General features: G+C 41.4%; 1 protein-coding gene and 1 non-coding gene across 2 annotated transcripts in view; both read right to left on the bottom strand.

Annotated features, from left to right (window-relative positions):
* ADCY10 (adenylate cyclase 10) overlaps positions 1–20018 on the bottom strand; it is a 64266-nt gene that overhangs the window by 39566 nt on the left and 4682 nt on the right. Inside the window, 7 exon segments of the mRNA XM_023510783.1 lie at positions 2279–2432; positions 6982–7037; positions 10560–10749; positions 12564–12640; positions 12946–13064; positions 15592–15783; positions 17935–18023. Coding sequence (XP_023366551.1) covers positions 2279–2432; positions 6982–7037; positions 10560–10749; positions 12564–12640; positions 12946–13064; positions 15592–15783; positions 17935–18023 — 877 coding nt within the window.
* LOC111723827 lies at positions 4969–5128 on the bottom strand. The gene has a single exon (XR_002772281.1). It is a non-coding gene; the product is annotated as a U1 spliceosomal RNA (small nuclear RNA).

Here is a 20018-nt window from a genome sequence, read left to right as displayed (position 1 = left end):
AAGAAAGAAAGAAAGAAAGAATAAAAGTTGAAGGAAAGCTCCGACTCCTCAGATTTAGCTGCAATGGTGGAGATTAACCAAGCTATCTAGAAACTCATGATTCCCGCTGTTGATACCCTGTTTCATTCCATTGTAACCCTAAGCCCTGAATAATTTAACCTAGCTGTCTTCTCCTTCTTAGTCCTACTACCACTGCCCTGGTCCTCACACTGTCACCTACACAACCACAATAGCATGCCACTATCCGGATAAGGGTCATGGCCCTCAGAATGCATCGCTGTCACAGAAACCTGAAGGATATAGTTAGATGCAAGTCTTTTTGTGTTACTCTCCTATTTAAAATTTTTCAGTGGCTCCCATGGTTGAAAGGCATAAACCCAGACTCCTTTGTGTGACATACAAAGACTTTCGGAAGCCTTGTTCTGTCATTTCTTGCCACTCTCTGCCCAGCAATCTCCCCTCTACCAACATCAAGCAGGTGAGAGCCCCCTGCATACTCAGAGTTGTCTGTCTCCTCGGCTCAGAACACTATTAATATCACTTCTCCCAGCCCCTCATTCATTGTTCACCTGTAAGTCTCAGCTCAGGCACAGCTTCCCAGAAACCTTCTTGACTGTCCAAGGTCATGTTACATACCCCTCCTCTGAGCTTCCACAATCCTCCTTTGCCTGTCTTTACCATTGCTCTCACCACATTCTATTTTCACAGTTAACTCTCTTGCTTCCTTTTCTGTGGGAGTTTCTTGAAGGCAGGGAACAGATATTATTCATATCCAGGACTTTGGCACTTGTCGTGAGTTGATTTGTGGCCTCCCCAAATGTGACCTTATTTGAAAATAGGGTCACTGCAGATATAATTAGTTAAGATGAGGTCATACTGGAGCAGGGTGGGCCCATCCAATATGATTGACATCTTTAGCAAAAGGGGAAACTTGGACACAGACAACAGGTACAATGCTATATGAAGATGAAAGCAGAGACCAGAGCGGTTCTTCTAGAAGCCAAGGGACACTTAAGATTCCAGCCAACACAAAAGTTAGGAGAAGAGAGATGGAACAGATTCTTCCTCACAGTCCCAAGAGGAAACCAACCCTCTCAATGCCTTGATCTCAAACTCGTAGCCTCCAGAACTACGAGACAATACACTTCTGCTGTGTAAGTCACCACATTTGTGGTGCTTTGTTATAGCAACCCTGGGTAACCAACATAGCACTGGAACATACTACATTCCTGGAACATACTAGGGATTCAATAAGTCATTGACTAAGTGAATGATCTCCTCTGGTTGTTAATTATGCCCTCAGCAATGTTAAAAGATATTTTTAAATTGTCCTTTTCAGCCCTGACATTAAGGAGGGATAGAAATACAGTTAAAAGTAACATGAAGTTGACAAGCATTTCCTCCTTATAGCCTTTAGGGTTAGATGGTGAAAGGACAGGAGGCATCATCATCATCATCTTGGTCATCATCACTGGTGGTGAAGACCAGACGATCCACCTCCATGAAGGTGGTAGGTGGATTGTCCCAAAGAGGGACTTCATGACATTCCCTATATGAAAATAGACGAACAACAATATCCAGGGATCTGTCATTCTCTATCCCACTCTCAGATCGAAATGGTTTGAACCAGTGATTCTCCTTCAGACAGTTGGATAAATCTCTGTGGCTGCTCAGCAAACTGAATGTAGCCTTCATTTCAGCATCTCAGCCTGTCTGCACGTCAGGATTACTTAGGAAGCATTAAAGTACCTAAGCCCTACCTGGCATTAAATCAGGATTTCCATGGGTCAACCTAGTTTTTCTTTTTCCTTGTTCAGTATGTTTATCATTTATTATCTATTTAGTCTGGGCATGGTGATTCACACTTGTAATTCCACTTTGGGATACTAATGTGGGAGGATCGCTTAAAGACTGGATTTAAGACTGGCTTGGGCAACATGGCAAAACTCCTGTCTCTACAAATAAGAGAAATAAGTTGGACATGGGGGTAAGCACCTGTCATCCAAGCTACGTGGGAGGCTGAGACAGGAGGATTGCTGGAACCCAGGAGTTCCAGGTTGTAGTGAACTACAATCATGTCACTGCACTCCAGCCTGAGAACAGAGCAACACCCAAAATAATTATTTAACACAAGAATCATGGCACTCAACAATTGTAGATTGTGAATAATTTCCATAAAGCAAATTATGTAAAGGAGAGGAACATCAAAATAAATGAATCTCTTAAGGATGTCAGGATTCTCTGAATTCACAAGGAATAATAATTCTAAGACACTCACCTGTGGTTCTCACCTTGGGCCAGATACTCAATTTCCTTCAGTATCTGGCTTTTTCCACATCCTGATGATCCTTCATACATTAGGATTCGGCTGCAGTTAGACATCAAAAATTCCTTCATAATACACATGAAGTATTTGATCTCCTTATCACGTCCTATTGTTTTAAATTTTTCATAAAAGATCAAACTCAATCAATATAAAATAGTCTAGAGATATAAAAAAGCACATAGTGACACCATTTTTAACAATATCTTTGGAATTTTCACAATATTGTTCAAGGACTTTCTGGAAACCTTGTGTACTCTTAAAATTAAAAAAAAATTCTTCTAGAACTTTCTAGTTACAAAGCAGTTATATATATATATACATATAAATGTATATTTATATGAAACAGAGTCTTACTATGTTGCTCTTGGTAAGGTGCTGTGGTATCACAGCTCACAGCAACCTCAAATTCTTGGGCTTAAGCGATTCTCTTGCCTCAGCCTCTTGAGTAGCTGGGACTACAGGTGCCCACCACAATGCCTGATTATTTTTTAGTTGCAATTGTCATTGTTGTTTAGCAGGCCCGGGCTGGGCTCAAACACACCAGCCTTGGTGTATGTGGCCGGTGCCCCAACCACTAAGGTACAGGCACCGAGCCTGGTTTTATATTTTTATTTATTTATCACAAGCTGTGAAGGAAAGTGTTCTTACAATGCTCATTATGAAGTCCATTTAATTATTATATAGAAAACTGAGATTTGCTTAGGTTGTACAACCAGGAATTAAACCAAGGCCTGTAACCCAAAGTTTGTTTCCTTTTCCTCTTTATTTCTTTTCTTTTTGTCATACAACACACTAGAAGTAGTCTGTAAACTGTTACAATAGGGAAACAAATTGTCAAAGTTAGGGTTTATATATTCAACAACTATAGATAGAACTTTTTTTCTGATTCTGCAATGAAAGAAACTTTCCCTCTATAAATAAAAATTATGTTTATATCAGGGCTACTGGAAGCCTTAACCTTGATAAGAAAATTCAGTTGCCTTCAAAAATCATGTATAGGTTATTTCTATCATATCAGCAAACTAAATTTTTACTAAAAATACATCGTTGTTTCTTTGCTGATTATAAAACAAACATATGTTCATAGTAAAAAAATATGGGAAACTTGACAAAGGAGAATAATAAAATGAAAACTACCTTAGGTTATAGTTATTTTTGTGTGTATTTTTAAATATAATGTTATCCTGGATGAAATGTGAAACTCAGCTCATAGTCTTTGAAACCTAATTGAGAGGAAGAACTGTAATCTCAAAGCAGTAAACAATCTCTATAAAAAGAGTTGGAAAATCATTGAGGGCCAACTTTTCCTTTTTTGCTGTGTGGATGGCTGGAAGGCCTATTCTGTTATCCACTGATAGAACAAATACATATCCAGGTATTATGTCATGTCTTTGTTCAGAACTAGGACTGTTCACCCAAGTGTAGCTATTTTATAAAAAGCTTAGTGCTTTGCTTGGCCAAATAAGTTTCTAGGTGTGGTGTAGTGAGAATTACTCTTCGGATTCTATTGCTTCTTTTTGGCAAAATAGTCCCTTTCTAAACATGAATTTGGGTTCTTCTTCAGCCTGAGAAAGAACGTAGGAACTCAGAAGATGAAGCTCAAGAAGCAGAAGCTATTAGTAGAATTTCTTAGCTTTTGGGGCTCTATTCATAAAGAATATCTTCAGGTAAAATGTCATGGATTGGGCCGGGTGCAGTGGCTCACCCCTGTAATCCTAGCACTCTGGGAAGCCAAGGAAGGTGGGTTGCCTGAGTTTAGGAGTTTAGGTTAGATGGTCATCATCACTGGTGAAGACCAGATGATCTAGCAAGATCATCTTTTTTATTGAAGGTGTGACCAGTCTGAGAAAAAGTGAGACCTCATCTCTAAAAACAGCAGGTCATTGTGGCAGGCACCTGTACTCCCAGCTACTTAGGAGGCTGAGGCAAGACAATTGCTTGAGTCCAAGAGTCTGAGGTTGTTTGAGGTTTGAGTGACTCTATGGTACTCTACCAGAGGCGATAAAGTGAGGCTGTCTCAAAAAAACAAGAAGTTATAGATTATCTTTAGCTGGATTCTAAAATGAAGTTAAGTGTACTTGACTTGAAATACATGCACCTTGTTTCTATAAAATCAAGGCCCTACTATCTGGGGCTTTCATTTTTTGACCCTAAAAAGCCAGTATTGTTTGTTAGAGTTTTGTTGTCATCTATGTGGTAATTTCATTTATAGGCGCTTTTGCAAAAGAAGGGTAACCTCTAATGGTCTGTTTTTGTCTGTAGCTTTAAGGAAAGGGATGTGGGCCTGATTTGTACCTCAAACTAGTAGAATCGGGGCAAAAAGACAAATAGCTCAGACTGAGCAATGTATGCACATGGTACCAATGTGTTCTAGTATGACTGTCATGTGGGGTCTGCAGTCCTGTATAAAAGTCAGGGTTCCACTTACTCTCGGTTATTATCCTAATATGCATATCCTGGGATGGAAAGTAAGGCCCAAGCAGAGAGAGAGAGTGACTATTGCTTTTCTTCTCTAGCTTTAGGAGTTTAGGAATCTGGACTACAAGAGGTGACTTACTTGAAGACTCTGAAAACTACCTGAATGCAGTGAAAGTGGGGCATTTCTGCTGGCCCAAGTGTTTTCTTTTGTTTTTTTAATTACCAAGGGAAAGCATGATCGCAGTTCCCCACTACTACAAATTATGCAGTCGAGTTTCCCACATTTGGAAATCGCAGGGATCAGCACTTCCGAGTACAATGGAGAAGCCTAGCCCTGGGAAAACTACCTTTGTGATCATGGTATCTCCCCTGCCAGGTAAGTGTATCAAGTGTTTTTTGAAGTTCTGGAACTATTGCTTTCCTGTAAGCTCTGCTGACACCAGCATTCTGGGCTAACACTTCTCCAAAATGCAGCACAGAGCCTCCTCTGAACTGCCCTAACATAGTGATGACCAGTATTTAATTTATGATGAGATTTTCTAGTAATGTTCAGGTCTAATGGAAGAAAATTACAAGAGCAACTTCTCAAATTACAAATTCTGAAGGCAATTCAAATTGCCTTCAGAATCCACAGGCCAGTCTTCACAGGCTCTCTTCTCTCGTGGGGAATATCCCTGCTCCATTTTAGCTCTATTTCCCTGCCTAATCTTGAGTTAGCTTTCATTTGATCGGGTTCCTATCACCAAGAATCACAAAAACATCACTTCTAGATAGATTGCAGACTTAAATGAAAAAGGTAAAACAAGATTTCAGGGAAAAGAAGCTAAAAACATATCTTTATGACTTTGGGGTGAGGAAAGATTTCTTAAGCAGTATGAAAAGCACTAGCAATAAAATAAAAAAAAACTGATAAATTGGGCTACATTACAATTAAGAACTCTGTTCAAAGCAGGTGTGCTAGCTCATGCTTCTAATCCTAGCACTCTGAGAGGCTGAGGCTGATGAATTATTTGAGTTTATGAGTTCAAGACCAGCCTGATCAAAAGCAAGGCCCTGGCTCTACTAAAATTAGAAAAAGTAGCTAGGTATAGTGGCAGGCACCTGTAGTCCAAGCTACTTGGGAAGCTGAAGTCAGAGGATTGCTCAAGCTCAAGAGTTTGAGGTCTGATGCCACGACACTCTACAGGGGGCAACAGGGTGAGACACTGTCTCAAAAAAAAAAAAAAGAAGAAGAAGAAAGAAAAAAGAAAAAAAAACTCTGTTTATTAAATAAGGTATGAGTAAAAAGGCAAGCACAGAGTGGGAAAAGTGATACATAATGTAAACAAATGGCATTGGACCAATTTCCAAAATATGTAAATAATTCCAAAAGATACATAATAAAAATATAACCCACTTGAAAAATAGGTGAAAGATTGTACAGGTATTTTTTGGTGAAAAAATGTGTCCCATGGCCCATAAATATATAGAAAAGAGCTCAACTACATCAGGGTAATACAAAAGGAAACCATAGTAACGTATCACTATATACCCAAAGATAAAAGAATTATTAAAATCATAAAGACTGATAAAACAAGTTGCTGGCAAAGATGAAAAAAAACTGAAACTCTTACAACAGTGTTGGTCAGACTATACATACTCTTTTGAAAACCATTTGGCACAATTTATCAAAATTATAACCTTGTTCCCAAAACTTCACTCCTACATATGGACTCAACAGTCCACCAGGAGACTTGTGCAAAGAATATTTATGCCAATATTATCCATAAGAACCTAAAACTTTACAATGACTAAATGAACAAATTGTATATTTATTGCATATTGTATAAATTGTATATTTATTCATATTTATAAAATATTAAATACTACATAGTAATGACAAAGAATGAATTATAGTTACACCCAACAATATGGATGAATTTCATAACACACTATTGAGTAAAAGCAGGTATAAGGTGTCTATAATTTTATAATGTTTTATAAATTCTATATAAATTTTCAAAATGGGCATAAGTAACTTAGGGTATTAGAAGTCGCTGGGTAAAGGCAATGGGAAAGAGCATGTAAGAGTTTTCAAAGTATGGCTACTTTTCTATTTCTTGACCTGGATGATGATTAATTGCCATTTTGTGATAAGTCATTAAGCTGAATATCCATCATGGGTGCATGGGTGTATTTTGCCTGCATGTTTTCTCATAGTTCTATAAAGAAGCTGAAAATCAAGGCTTACTACCTACCCAGCAAAGGGTAACCCTCATTTCTGTTGCACATGAGGTACGCCATCCCAAACATGCTAAAGAAGAGAAAAAGAAAAAAAAAAAAACAGATGTGAAATTCAAAACAGAAATATCAAGAGTGAGAGTAACTAGTTCTTAGTGCCCAGAAAGCCTTCTTTCCAATCTCTAAGAAGAGTCTATCCCCCGACTCAGGAGCTGTCAACGCCAGAGGAGAATGGAGGTTTGCCTTGGTAATACAGCATCCAAGCAACTTACATAGCAGCTGTTACCATGACACCTGACATCTTGTTCAATAATGCTAGCTAAGCCTGCATTGGTAGGAAAGCCCCTTTCTGGGGAGACCAGACCCCTAATAGATGACCCACACGACTTGTATGTGGTGCAGGTCTCACATCTGGGAGGTTCCACCAATGGCTCAGACAATTTAGCATAGCTAAATAGCATAGCATAGCTCACCTCTGTTGAGCACATGCTATGTATCTGGCACAGTTCCAAGTGCTTTCTATGTATCATTTCCTTTAATCCTGACCGAAACATTACCAAGAACTACTACTATTGTGTCCATTTGCAAATGACAAAATTGAGGTACAGAATGTTTAACTTGTTGGAGATCCTACAGCTAGTGTTGCCCCCCAGGATAGTAGCTAAGTCTGGGGTGGGGGGGGGTAGGTGGTGTTGGGTGCAGTTTATATGCTAACCCACTACATAAGATACATGTTTTCTCTCTTCTCTTCTTTTCTTTTGTTTTCCTTCTTTCTTTTTCTTTTTTCCCCTGAGACAGAGTCTCATTCTATCACCCAGGCTAGAGTATAGTGGCATGAGCTCCCTGTAGCCTTGAACTTCTGAACTCAAGAAATTCTCCTGCCTTAGCCTCCCCAATAGCTAAGGCTAGTGGTGTGAGCTAAGATACCCAGCTAATTTTTTTGTTTTAATCTTTGGTATAGACACAGGCTTACTATGTTTCCCAGGCTGGTCTTAAACTTTTAGCTTTAAGCCACCCTCCTACCTCAGCCTCCCAAAGTGCTGTGATTACAGGCATAAGCCATAAGCCCAGTCAATGCTATCTCTTAAAGGAGCCTTTTAGTCAGAATGAATTCTTTCCTTCTCTGTACTATCATGCTACTTTGTTATGCCTCGCTTACAGCATATATCAAAGTCTTCCATGTAGCACAGAGCTAATTTTGTAAGACCAAGGAAGAGGCTTGAAAAATGCTTGTGCACTGGGCCTGCTCTCTCTAGCTCCTGTGATATGGCTATAACAACATGCCTGATGGAGGATAAGATGCACAGAGACAAATTGCCCTACTTAGGTCAGCCACATTGCCCCAGTTATCTCAGATAAGGCAATCCTGGCTTGGCCAACATTCTGCTAAACTGCAGGCATGGTAATAAAACCAGGCAAGATCAGTAAGATCTGGCCAAGATCAATAGAACCCCAATGTGTTTGTGATATAAACAAATGTTTATTGTGCAAACCACTGAGGTTTTATGGTTGCCTGTAACACCACATTACCGCGACAATTTAAATCTTGGCTCCATTGCTTACAAGAGCTATGAGCAACCACAGAGAAGCCATTTAACATCTCTGAGCCTCTTTTTTTTAAATTTATAAAATGGAGGGCAGTGCCTGTGGCTCAGTGAGTAGAGCGCCAGCCCCATATACCGAGGGTGGCGGGTTTGAACCCGGCCCCTGGCCAAACTGCAATAAAAAAATAGCCAGGTGTTGTGGCGGGTGCCTGTAGTCCCAGCTACTTGGGAGGCTGAGGCAAGAGATTTGCCTAAGCCCAAGAGCTGGAGATTGCTGTGAGCTGTGATGCTAGAGAACTCAACCGAGGGCGACAATGTGAGACTCTGTCTCTTAAAAAAAATAAAAAATTATAAAATGGAGATAACAATAGTTTCTACCTCGAATGGTAGATATTAAGACTAAATTGTATATTTTAGGGTAAAGTGTCTAGCATTTAATAAATGCTCCACTAAAACTTATTATGCATTTATTCAAACAATACTTCACTGCTGGTCTAGGTATGCCAAGCACAGGGCTAAGCGTCAAGAATATAAATGTGAATACGAAGACAGCTGGAACTAACTATAGCCCTGATTCTGTTATGTGATCCTTAGAGACCTAGATTCTACCTTGCTAATATCAAAAGTAATAACTTTCTGCTTTCCATGCTATTCATTTATTCATACATACATTTTACATCATTACTGAGGACCTATTGAATGTCAAGCACTGGGGATATACGACATTAGACAATTAAGTTTGTGAACTCATCCCAGAAAAAGTGCTACATACCTCACTGCTGAATTTCACTATGGTCACCTTCGAAGTAGTCCCCTTGGGAAGCTATGCACTGACACCAGTGCCTGGTCCACACTTCAAAGCAACTTTGGAACTCTTTTTCTGGAATAGCCATCAGAACTGTTGTTGTATGACAACTAAGTTCACAAACTCATCCTATAAAAAGAGCTTTAAAGACACTGGCATCAGTGGACAGCTTCCCAAGGGGACTACTTCGAAGGTGACCATAGTGAAATTCAGCAATGAGGTATGCCTCACATTTTCTAGGATGAGTTCACAAACTTAATTTTCTAACTTTCGTAAGAATGAACAAGAAATGGTTAGTATCGTCAAAGAGCTCACAGAGTAATAACTGGAAAGCACACAAGTCAATGACTGTGACATGCCATGATGCCTGCCCTAACAGAGGCATGCGCTATAGGGTCACCCGGAAGAGGAAGATCTGCCCTGCCCATTAGGGATGGGAGGGTTTCCATGGATACCGTCACAGAGGAATAGATCCTGGAGGTGGGTTTCAAAATTGACTGTGGTTTTCACAGTGGACCAGGGACAGAGTGGGTGCTGCTGAGGACAAGTTACTTAACCCAGAAGATGGGGCATAGGAGGTGAGGAAGTTGGAAAGGCAGGTGTTTACCAGGTGTGTCAGAGCAAAGGTTTTCATTCAAACCCTATCATGAAAATGACTGGGAGCCACAGAAGAATTTTGAGCTTCAAAGTGACATCCACACATCTAAGTGGGCTTTGGGGGAATATATTTCACTAAACACCCAGAGGAAAAATACTATCTTATACTTTGGGGGAGGGGGCGGTTATTAGGCCCCAGCTGGATTCAAAGCAACCAGCCCCAGTGCATGGGGTGGATGCTCAAAGCATTGAGCTCAGGCACTTAACCTGTCTTACACTTTTTTAACCCTAACAGTGTCTGGGTATTCAGTTGGTGTAATCATTAAATATTTAATGATTGATTATTGGGTCTATCCGGATACAAACAGATACTCAAATGGAAAGATTCTCTGTTTTGTTTACACAACCTTTGAAGAACTGCTCTCAGATTCCCAAGCCTGAGGGGAGAATGGGATCCTCCACTGTGCTGTAATATCAGAAAGATGGAGGGAACATGAAGGATTTTGAAGTCTAGGCCTTGATCTGGAGAAAGAAGAGGTTTCAAGTTCATAAATTAGCTCTGAATTTCAAATGGGTGACTGATTGCTCTGCTGGCATGATTCTCCTCTTCTTTATAAAATATACTGCAAAAGTAATGCCCCACACTCACACTTTCTCATTAAGGCCCAAACACTGATAGACTGGTCCAAAATCTCCAACACCTTTCATAACTTTCTTTGGAAGCTCTTTAAAAAAGTAGGTTGGTAGGTTGCTGCCATTGTAGGTGACAGAGTCGCAAGTCACAATTCCTGGGTAGTACATCATCATCCTGGCAGCTATATTGACTTTTTGACCAATGACTGTAACAGAAAGGAGAAAGTCAAAAATCAGGGGAAGGTGGAACCTGTGGCTCAAGGAATAGGGCGCTGGCCCCATATACCAGGGGTGGTGGGTTCAAACCTGGCCCTGACCAAAAACTGAAAAAAATGAGGGGAAAAACAGACATGGACCTGCATGTAATCTGAGGCCAACTGTTCCCATATAGCATCTTATGTTTACTCTCTCTGCCTCTCATCAGTGACACACAAATCTGGCCTTCAACTACCCATATTCAGCCAATGGCTATTAAAATATAAGCAGGAAATTCATTCAATCAGCCATTAGCAAATTTTCTACCTGGCCTGGGAGGCCAAGAGGATAATCTGCTCAGGGCCTCCTATAGGGAGGAGGTCCTGTAGGTGGGATGGCCACAGGCCTGAGGGCTCTCAGGTAAGGTATAGCTGGTCTTGTGCTACAAGGTGCACGAGCTCGGGACTAAATAAGGCACAACATTGAGTCTGTATGCTCCTTCATCTGCTAATTTATCAGGACGTAGTAACAGAGCTGGAAAGAGTGTGCAGGTTTGAAACCCTACTGTACCTCTAACTACTTACTAGCTGCAAATTACTGGGCAAATTGTTTTAAGTCTTCATGCCTCTGTTTCCTAATCTATAAAATGGGATGATAATAGTATCTAGCTCAAAGGGTAGTTTATGAAGCGTGATAGTTCCTGCACAGCATTTATCACTTTGAACAGTGCCTGGCTGCTTGTAAGCCCTAAGTTAACATTACTACATATTAGGTATTGGATGTTTCACTTTAATATGAACTTGAATATTTCCTAATCAAGACATTCCTTTTAAACTGTGCATTATGGAGATATTTGATCATATAATAAAGCACAATGTCATCAATCTCCATACACGCATCACTCATCCCAACAGCTGTTCCCCTCTGGCCAATCCTGCCCTGTCTTCGCCTGTCAACTCCCCACCCTCTGTTATTTTTTTTGTTTTGTTTTGTTTTTTGTTTTTTAGAAACAGAGTCTCACTTTATCGCCCTCAGTAGAGTGCTGTGGCGTCACAGCTCACCTCCAACTCCTGGGCTTAGGCTATTCTCTTGCCTCAGCCTCCCAAGTAGCTGGGACTACAGGTGCCCGCCACAATGCCCAGCTATTTTTTTTGTTGCAGGTTGGCTGGGGCCAGGTTCGAACCCGCCACCCTCAGTATATGGGGCCGGCTCTGTAGTCACCGAGCCACAGGCGCTGCCCCACCCTCTGTTATTTTGGGCGAAATCTCAGACACTGTATCGTTTATGACATAACTATGTCAGTATTTTAGATGTTTTCAGGATTTTAGATGTGTCATTGCTAAACATCTTAAGAGGAATGAAGAGAGAAGTAATAGTAAGGGTTATGAAATCTGGAGAGAACATCTACTTAATACTATTCACTTTTGAGAGTATCATCTTTCAGTAATGCCAATAGTCATAATTTTGCAGTGATGTCAATATTCATAATTTTTCAGTAATGCCATATTCATAATGGTTAAGTGGTCCTAACTGTTCCAGGAATTAAGAGAAGGAACTGTCTAATGTTGGCAGGAAGCTATTATAAAAGCCTCTCAGTCCATGAGCATCTGGTCTGCCACTGCTTCCAGCCACCCTGCCAATGACTATGCATTTCTTGTTTTCATACCGACCCCAGAGATGCCCATTTTTGCAAAGCACTAAACCGTCAATGGGCAAAGCTACATGGTTCCATCAGGAAGACTGTAAACCTGAGGTCCCCACAAGGGCCAGTAGGAAGGCACTGTGTTTGCTGAAAGACAAGCAGAGATGAGCTGGCTCAGCACACCTGTGTACTCGTGTCTCACAGAGTGTCCGACGATCCCACAGAAAACAATCCCACTGGCAACGCCGATGGATACGGTTCTGGCGCCAGGAACAGAAGAGCGATGGGAAAAGAGAGAAAAGTAATGAGCACAGAGAAAGTGGGCAGGGTGGGGAAGGGAAGGCTGGGGTGGGGAGGGACGGGAAGGGATGTCCTGTAAAGAATGCTGTTTCCACTGGAATTTGTTTATGACAGTTGTACATGGCCTGGAGATGGGAAGAGGGACACTCTGAGATGCACAACTAAGTTCTTAGTGCTTCTTTCCTGTTCCCTGCATGCTCCACTCCCTTCCCTTCTCCTTCAAAAGTATCAGCAGCCACCAAGAGGAATGAGGGTCAACACTCACTGGATTTTGTGGACCTGAGAGCAGAAGTCAAATATATCCACAGCACTTTCCAGAGCATGGGTGACCTCGTCTGGTGCCTTTTCTCCAGGGAAACCAAAGACACAGAGGAAGGAGCAGCCCTGTGAGGGGGAGAGTCAGCAAACACAGCAGGCGGAGGGTGAGCTTCAAAATGGGCCAGCCTGAAGCCCCAAAGGAGGGCTTGACAGCAATTTTTACTTTCTGAATCAGACTGCATCACCATTTCTCTCACATCTATTTTATTTTCAGTAAACTTTGTATCAACTTCTGGTGCATTGTCAACAGTAGGACTTGAGCTCTCGAAAAGGGCTTGCTTTTGCTCCAGAAATAATGAGTTGCACTGAGCCATTTGTGCGCACTTCCTGGCTTTCTGTCTCCCCGGGCTGAGGTCTTTCACATCGCAAGGTGCTAAGTTTGTGAAGCAGCATCATAGAGCAGTGGAAAAGGCACCAGCCCTAGAATCAGAAAATCTGTGTTCTCAGGCCCCTTCCCAACTGTGGAAACTTGGACAAGTCAGTTATATTCAGTGAACTTCAGTTTATCAACCTGAAAATGGATATAATATAGACCTGATGTACAGGTGTTCGGGGCTACTAAAAGAATTAATATTATATGTATTGAAGAAGATTTGTAAACTGTAAAGTAATAACAGTTGCTATTATTATTCTTAGTTAGAAAGGTGTAAGCTGGAAAGGGGTTTTCTTGGCATAAAGCTAACTGTTCCAACTGGGGGTGGGGAACCTGTGGCCTTCTAAATCCGTTGAGTGCAGCCTTGTGTTCTTGGTATCACTCACTTAAAAAATTTGCCTCTGTCAGATGCTGTTGTCTACAAGAAAAGGGCATAGTGAATAAAGGGTGATGGTTTAAAAATCTGAGGTTCTGACATGTTATATCCTGATAAGATGGAAAAGAACACTAAAATACTTCAATGTTTTCAATCCTCTCCAAACGAATTTGATTAAATGTCAGATCCTAAAAGAGGCTAGGCCGTGTCCTTTCTTTGTTTGTTTATTTGTTTTTGAGACAGAGTCTCACTCTGTTGTCTTGGGTAGAGTGCCGTGGTGTCATCATAGCTCACAGCAACCTCAAACTCTTGGACTCAAGCGATCCTCTTGCCTCAGCCTCCCAAGTTGTTGGAACTACAGGCACCCACCATAATTTTTTCTACTTTTAATAGAGATGTGTTCTCACTCTTGCTCAGGTTGGTCTTGAACTCGGGAGGTCAAGCAATCCATCCTCCTCAGTCTCCCAGAGTGCTAAGATTACAGGCATGAGCCACTGTGCCTGGGCTAGGCTATGTTTTAACATGAGCAGAAAAGCCCTGCTTCTAGGTAGTTGTAGAGACTAAAGGGTAACTCCTTCCTGGGGACCTGGGGGAGGGGGGGGTTTCCTTTGCCTGGAAATTTATGTAGTGGCTTGGTAAAGTGACCATTTGACTCACTCTGGCATTGAGAACAGCAGTTCTCATGTACTGAACATTGGCTGAGAGAGATTGCAGTAAGCACTTCACACATATTCCATTATTTAAAACTTTCCAAAGCCACCTGAGGCAAATACTATTCCATTGAAACAGGAATAATTCAAGGCTCCGAGGAGTTCAATGATTTGCTGAGGTCACACAGCTAGGAACTATGGGAGCCATGTCTCCAAGGCACTAGAGACCGTTCTCTTGGGTTTTGTACTCATGAACAAATATTGAAAGGGGATACCGAGGGCACCAGGCTGGAGGTAATCCCTCCCTTAGAACTGTCACAGCACAGTTAGTGTTTCTGACATGGAATTTGTGCTTCCTGCCTGCTTGTGTGGCGGTGTCTGAGTTACTCATCTTTGCTGCCTAGCCCTTGCTTTCAGTCTTCTACAAAATGCTCCACAAATGCTATTGAATGCGTGAGTGGATGTGGGGGCAGTAATTAAGTGCTCTCCTCTTATGATACCATTTTAGTAAATGTGCTGCTGAAGCAAGCACTACTCTTAAGATACAAAACCACCTGGATGGAGAATCGATTCTCTTGAACACTACCGTGGTCATTTGTTCAACACCTCATTTTTCTCTGAATTGATTAAGAACAGAGTAACAATCCCTGGGAGGTGGGGATCTGCCCCTTCTCTGCCAGGAATGAAACTGAAAGGGGAACTGGAGGTGTTAATGGCATGTGGGGATTACTGGAAACAAGCTGTGACAGGCACCTAGACTCTTGGCCTAAAATCCCTTGGAAATCCATCACATTTGGGCTGGAGACACGTGTAGAGTAAGAGGTGGGCCAGCATGGGTGAGCTCCGGCAGGAAGCGCAGATTTGAATCCCAGTCCACCACTTCCTAGCTGGGTGATCATGAGCAAAACTTAATCTCACCTTGTCCTAGCATCTTCATCTACAAAATGAGAATAGCAAGAGCCACTGCTGCTTGGAGTAGCCATGAGGATGAAATGAGTCCATGCATGTGAAGTTGTGATTATAAAGCCTGGCACACACAGAGTGGTGTATCCACCATGTAAGCTGTTATACTTATAAACCAAGACTGATATTTAGGTTAACTTTCTAATGTCTGTTCCCTCCGTCGCACCAGTGTGCTTGGCCATGAATAACCTTGAACGGTTGGTAGGTTCCTGCCCCTTGGTTCACATTTACCTTGTCAAACATGAAGACTTTATTGATTTGCCCTCGGAAGGCCTTCAGGACAGACGTGATGTGCACACAGGCATCCTGGATGACTGAGCCTATGACTTCCGCTTTGTCTTCATCTTTAAAGATCAGGTTCACAAACACAATTGTCACCGGGCGAAGTTCAGACAAATAACCCCGAAGCTGTTTGTCATCTATCTGGAAAGTAGAGAATAGGTTCTCTCAGCGTGTGTCCTTAGCAGTGGATCCTTGCTCCCAATACCACCCCAGTCCCTGAAATCATCCCCGGAAGGAACGCAGCGTTTTGAGATTCTCTGGGGAAGCTGAGGTTATTGAAATGTGTGAGGAGCAACATGGCAGGGCCAGCCGGCCACAAGTGAGCAGATGAAAACAGAATGCACTATCGAAATCTCTCCCAAAGGGGAATTACACACTTGCTGACTTTGGCCAGCAACCACTCCATTACCCCAACTGCCAGCTCCCTCATGTCAAAATGAGCCATTATACTGTTCCTTCTGGCTCTCCTATTTTTTGCAGTTTAGAGGTAAGAATAACATGTTAAATTTAACTTTTTATATTTTCATGGCCAGATACCTTCTGGACTATTTTCACATTCCATCCAACTCTATCTTCAAATGAAATAAAATCAGCATTATTATTGCCATTTTACCAATTAGATAACTGAGGCATGGAGATGCAACACAACTTTGCCAACATCACACGAGACTAGCAAACCAGAGCCCAAATCTCAATGCTCACAGTCTAGCATTTCACCTGCCACGTCAGCCTGTCTCTCTGGGAGTGGGTTATATTTCATTTAGTGCCCCTCTTCTCTCCAAGCCTACCTACAACAAGCACAGGGAAAATAGTGTTCCCAAATTACCCCTGTCAGTTACCATTTGTTAAATTAAGTACACAGCAAACTAGTGGGGCGCACAGCAAACTAGTTTGCATTTCCTACTCCAAATAGCACAAGAGTACCAGATTCTCTTGACGATGTGAAATACATCTTTCAGATGAAAGAGGGAATTTGTAGGGGAATAATTTAACCATGCTTCCTAATTGCCTAGGACGGTCCGGGTTTCATACAATTTTATTCATTTCGTAAGTGGTGATTTAATAATTTCTAACCTATGTAGTAATTTTCTTTGGTTTTTCAAATGAATGTATTCAGAAATAATTTTAAAATTATTCTGTCAGAACACAGGTTCTGAGTTTTGTCTTGGAAAAGAGGACCACAGTATCTTTCAGGATTTCTATTCCTTAGGTGTGGGAGCAGGCCTTGGTAAAACAGTGACAAGTTTATCTTTTGCCTGCTTTCAGCCCCTGTAGCTATATCTCTTTACCAGGTATTTATTATTCCTACCCACAACTTTCCCAGGAACTCACAGAGTCCATCTTATATCCCATTCCTATAGGTCTTGCTCTCGGTTGGTTGCAACTAAAGAAGCATAATATGTTATATTTTGGGGGAGTAGGGAGGAGAGCAGGGGATGGCTTTCCTGAGCTTCCAAAACCTTAAAGAGTTGACAGTTTCAGGCACTAGAGGTAATGTTTTTACATGGGAGGGTGTGCTCTGATACCTCTTCAACCCACCCTACGAAAAAAGCTGTCCATTGGTCAGGCTTACAAAGATTTCCTCCAGTACACAACCAGATTTTGACAGGTTTAAGCATCAAAACAGGCAAATATTAGGAAAGCGTATGGCCTGTACAATGATTGTAGGATTCAGACTGACTAGGGTTCAAATCCTAGGTATATTTGTTTTACTTTACAACCTCAGGAAAGTTCCTGGTATCCTTCTAGGTCTCATTTTTCTCATGTATAAAATGGGGATAAAATGTCCACCAAGGACTGTGAAGAACAAATATATGAAAGAGCAGAGGGCCTGGCATATGGTAAGTGCTAAGAGATGGTTATAATTCACATGGATTAATGTATTTGAGAGAACCCAGATTTAAGAGAATGAAAAAAGAAAAATTGAAGGGAGTGGTAGGGGGTAAATCTCAAAGCTTAAAATCAAATGTGAGTTAGAGATTTTGCTATGTGGCATGTATAAAGGGTGACCATATGTTCTCATCTGCTTGCAACAGCTCTCATTTGCCTAGTTATTTAAGGCAACACAGTCCTAGTGGATGCCTGTTGTCATGATGAAATTATGGATTTCTCCCTTTTTAACTCTTAAGAATATCCTAATTTGAACAATAAATTTGGTACTTACCTACACATAGAGAATATCTTTTTGTTTATTCAAATGGAATATTACTAGCTGCTGAGTATTTAAAAATCTTTCCCACTGTCCAAGATCCCTGACACCCCAAACCCCAACAAATTCAATTATTAAAATACCTGCTTCAAAATGCTTTCCATCACATATTTTTGTAGGGATAATTCCAGTTCAGGATCAGACTCCAGCATGCACGCCAGCCTCAGGATATCTAGGAGGGCAGGAGGAGGGGACAGGCTCAGAAAGGGAGGCTGGGCTCTGCAGTGCTAGAGAGAGGAGCCTCCCAGTCCCCTGGGCTGTGGTTCTGTCCTCGCAGTGCAGTCAGGAAGGTCTGGGACACCTACTGGCCAAAAACAGCCAAGAGAAATTTGAAGAGTTCTTAAAGGTTGTACCTTTCCCACATCAATTGCATGTAGCTCAAAACTCTGTTCTAATTGTCATCATGCTTTGGGATGTGAGGGGATTTTTACCTTTGGACTTGATCTAAAACTAGTATTACAAGAGAAGAGAATGGACAAGTGGTGGGATGACTGTAGAATGATGACAGTATGAAGAGGATGACAAGAGTTGAAAGAGCAATAGAAGATTCACAAGCCTGGCTTCTGAGCTCAGGCTTGCTACCAACTCACTATGTGACCCTGGACAAGTCATGTCACCATCCTGGTTGTCTCACCTCATCTAAAGGAAAAGTCAGTTGGCTTCACTATCTCTATGTCTCTTCCCCTATGGTTGAAGTTTCATGCAGTTTCACGCTCTAGAATAGCCTGATATGGTAGGAATGAGCTATAAGGAAAAAAAAATTTTTTAAAGGGAGAAATGAGAGGCTTTTAGCTGATAATGTGAAAAAGAACTAGATAAAAATGAAAATAGAATTTGAAAGAAATATCAATTAAGAAATTTAATTGTGAAACTATTTACTGATCAATATATTCAGACAGCAGAGACAAGAGAGGAGCTATGTATCTGGTATATAACAAGGAACTTAGCTGGTCTTTGTAAATCCTTGGAATTTCCTAAGCAATAGGAGAGTCTTTGTTATTCCTGGTGGGCCCTCCAGACCGCACCTGAGAATGGGATGGTGTCTGGCCAAAGACCAAACCTGGTACTTTGAGCTAGCAGAGAAGAAAGGCTGGAGATTGAGTTTCAATCATGTGCCTGATTATTCAATCAATCATGTCTATGTAATGAAACCCCAATAAAGACTCTGGATCCCAAAGCTCAGACGAGCTTCCCTGGTTGGAAATCATATAGGTGAGCTTCCTGAGGACCCCACTCTATGTGTCTTTTTTTGGCTCCTTCTGATTTGTATCCTTTATAACAAAGCCATAGTTGACAGTGTAGCACTTTGCTGAGTTCTCTGAGTCTTTTTAGTGAATTGTTGAGCCTGGGGCATTGAAGAAATCCCCAAATTTGTAGGTAGTTGGTCAAAAGTTCAGGTGGCCTGGGGATTCTAGAGCTTGCTTATAGCTAGTATCTGAAGAAGTTTGCAAAAGACTCATCTCTGAAATCCTGCACTAACTCCAGATAGTTACCATCAGAATTGTATTGCAGTATTGCACTGCCCAAAATAAGGCCTGAGGAACCCCTTTACAGAGGCACAATTAAGATCTTGGAGATATGGTGGGGTAAAACTCAAGAAGAGTCACTGGCCTGGGGCTTCTGCGGCTCTTGGCCTTACCCAGTCAGGATCCCTGCCGTCCCCCCCTTTCCCACCTCATACCATTACCTATTGCAGCTTCAAAAAAGTACCACCTACTGTTTGTAGTATACAACATAATCAAGACCTGTATAAATGAAGAGGAAAAAAATGATTCAAAGATATTTCTGAAATTTCCAGTTTGGATGAAGAAGTAGTTTTTAGAGAAGAATAAATGGTTTAAAGTTTAAATGTGTCAATGTTGGGTGCTTATTTAACATCCATGGAGACCGCCCACAGAAAACTTTTTTTTTTTTAAATGAATTTAGAACAAAAGTTTATTTTCGCATTCAATACAAAGGACTGGGCTGAATTCAGGAAGTTAGGGCCAGGATTTGGGTAAGGCAAACAATTTGCTGGACCTTAAGAGTGAGGGCCTCCTTAAATTTTGTCCCGTAGGCTTCTCACCTGCTTCACCTTAGTCATATGATTTATAGGCATAAGCCACCTAGAGTAGGGTGACCAGATTTTACCAAGGGTTAAAGCGGGACAACATGGCAGGGGGGGGGG

This window comes from Otolemur garnettii, unplaced genomic scaffold, assembly GCF_000181295.1.
Source record: "Otolemur garnettii isolate 467f Iridium unplaced genomic scaffold, OtoGar3 scaffold00016, whole genome shotgun sequence".
NCBI lineage: Eukaryota > Metazoa > Chordata > Mammalia > Primates > Galagidae > Otolemur > Otolemur garnettii.
The sequence above is the reverse complement of the archived record's forward strand: the minus strand, read 5'-3'. Positions and strand labels throughout refer to the sequence as shown.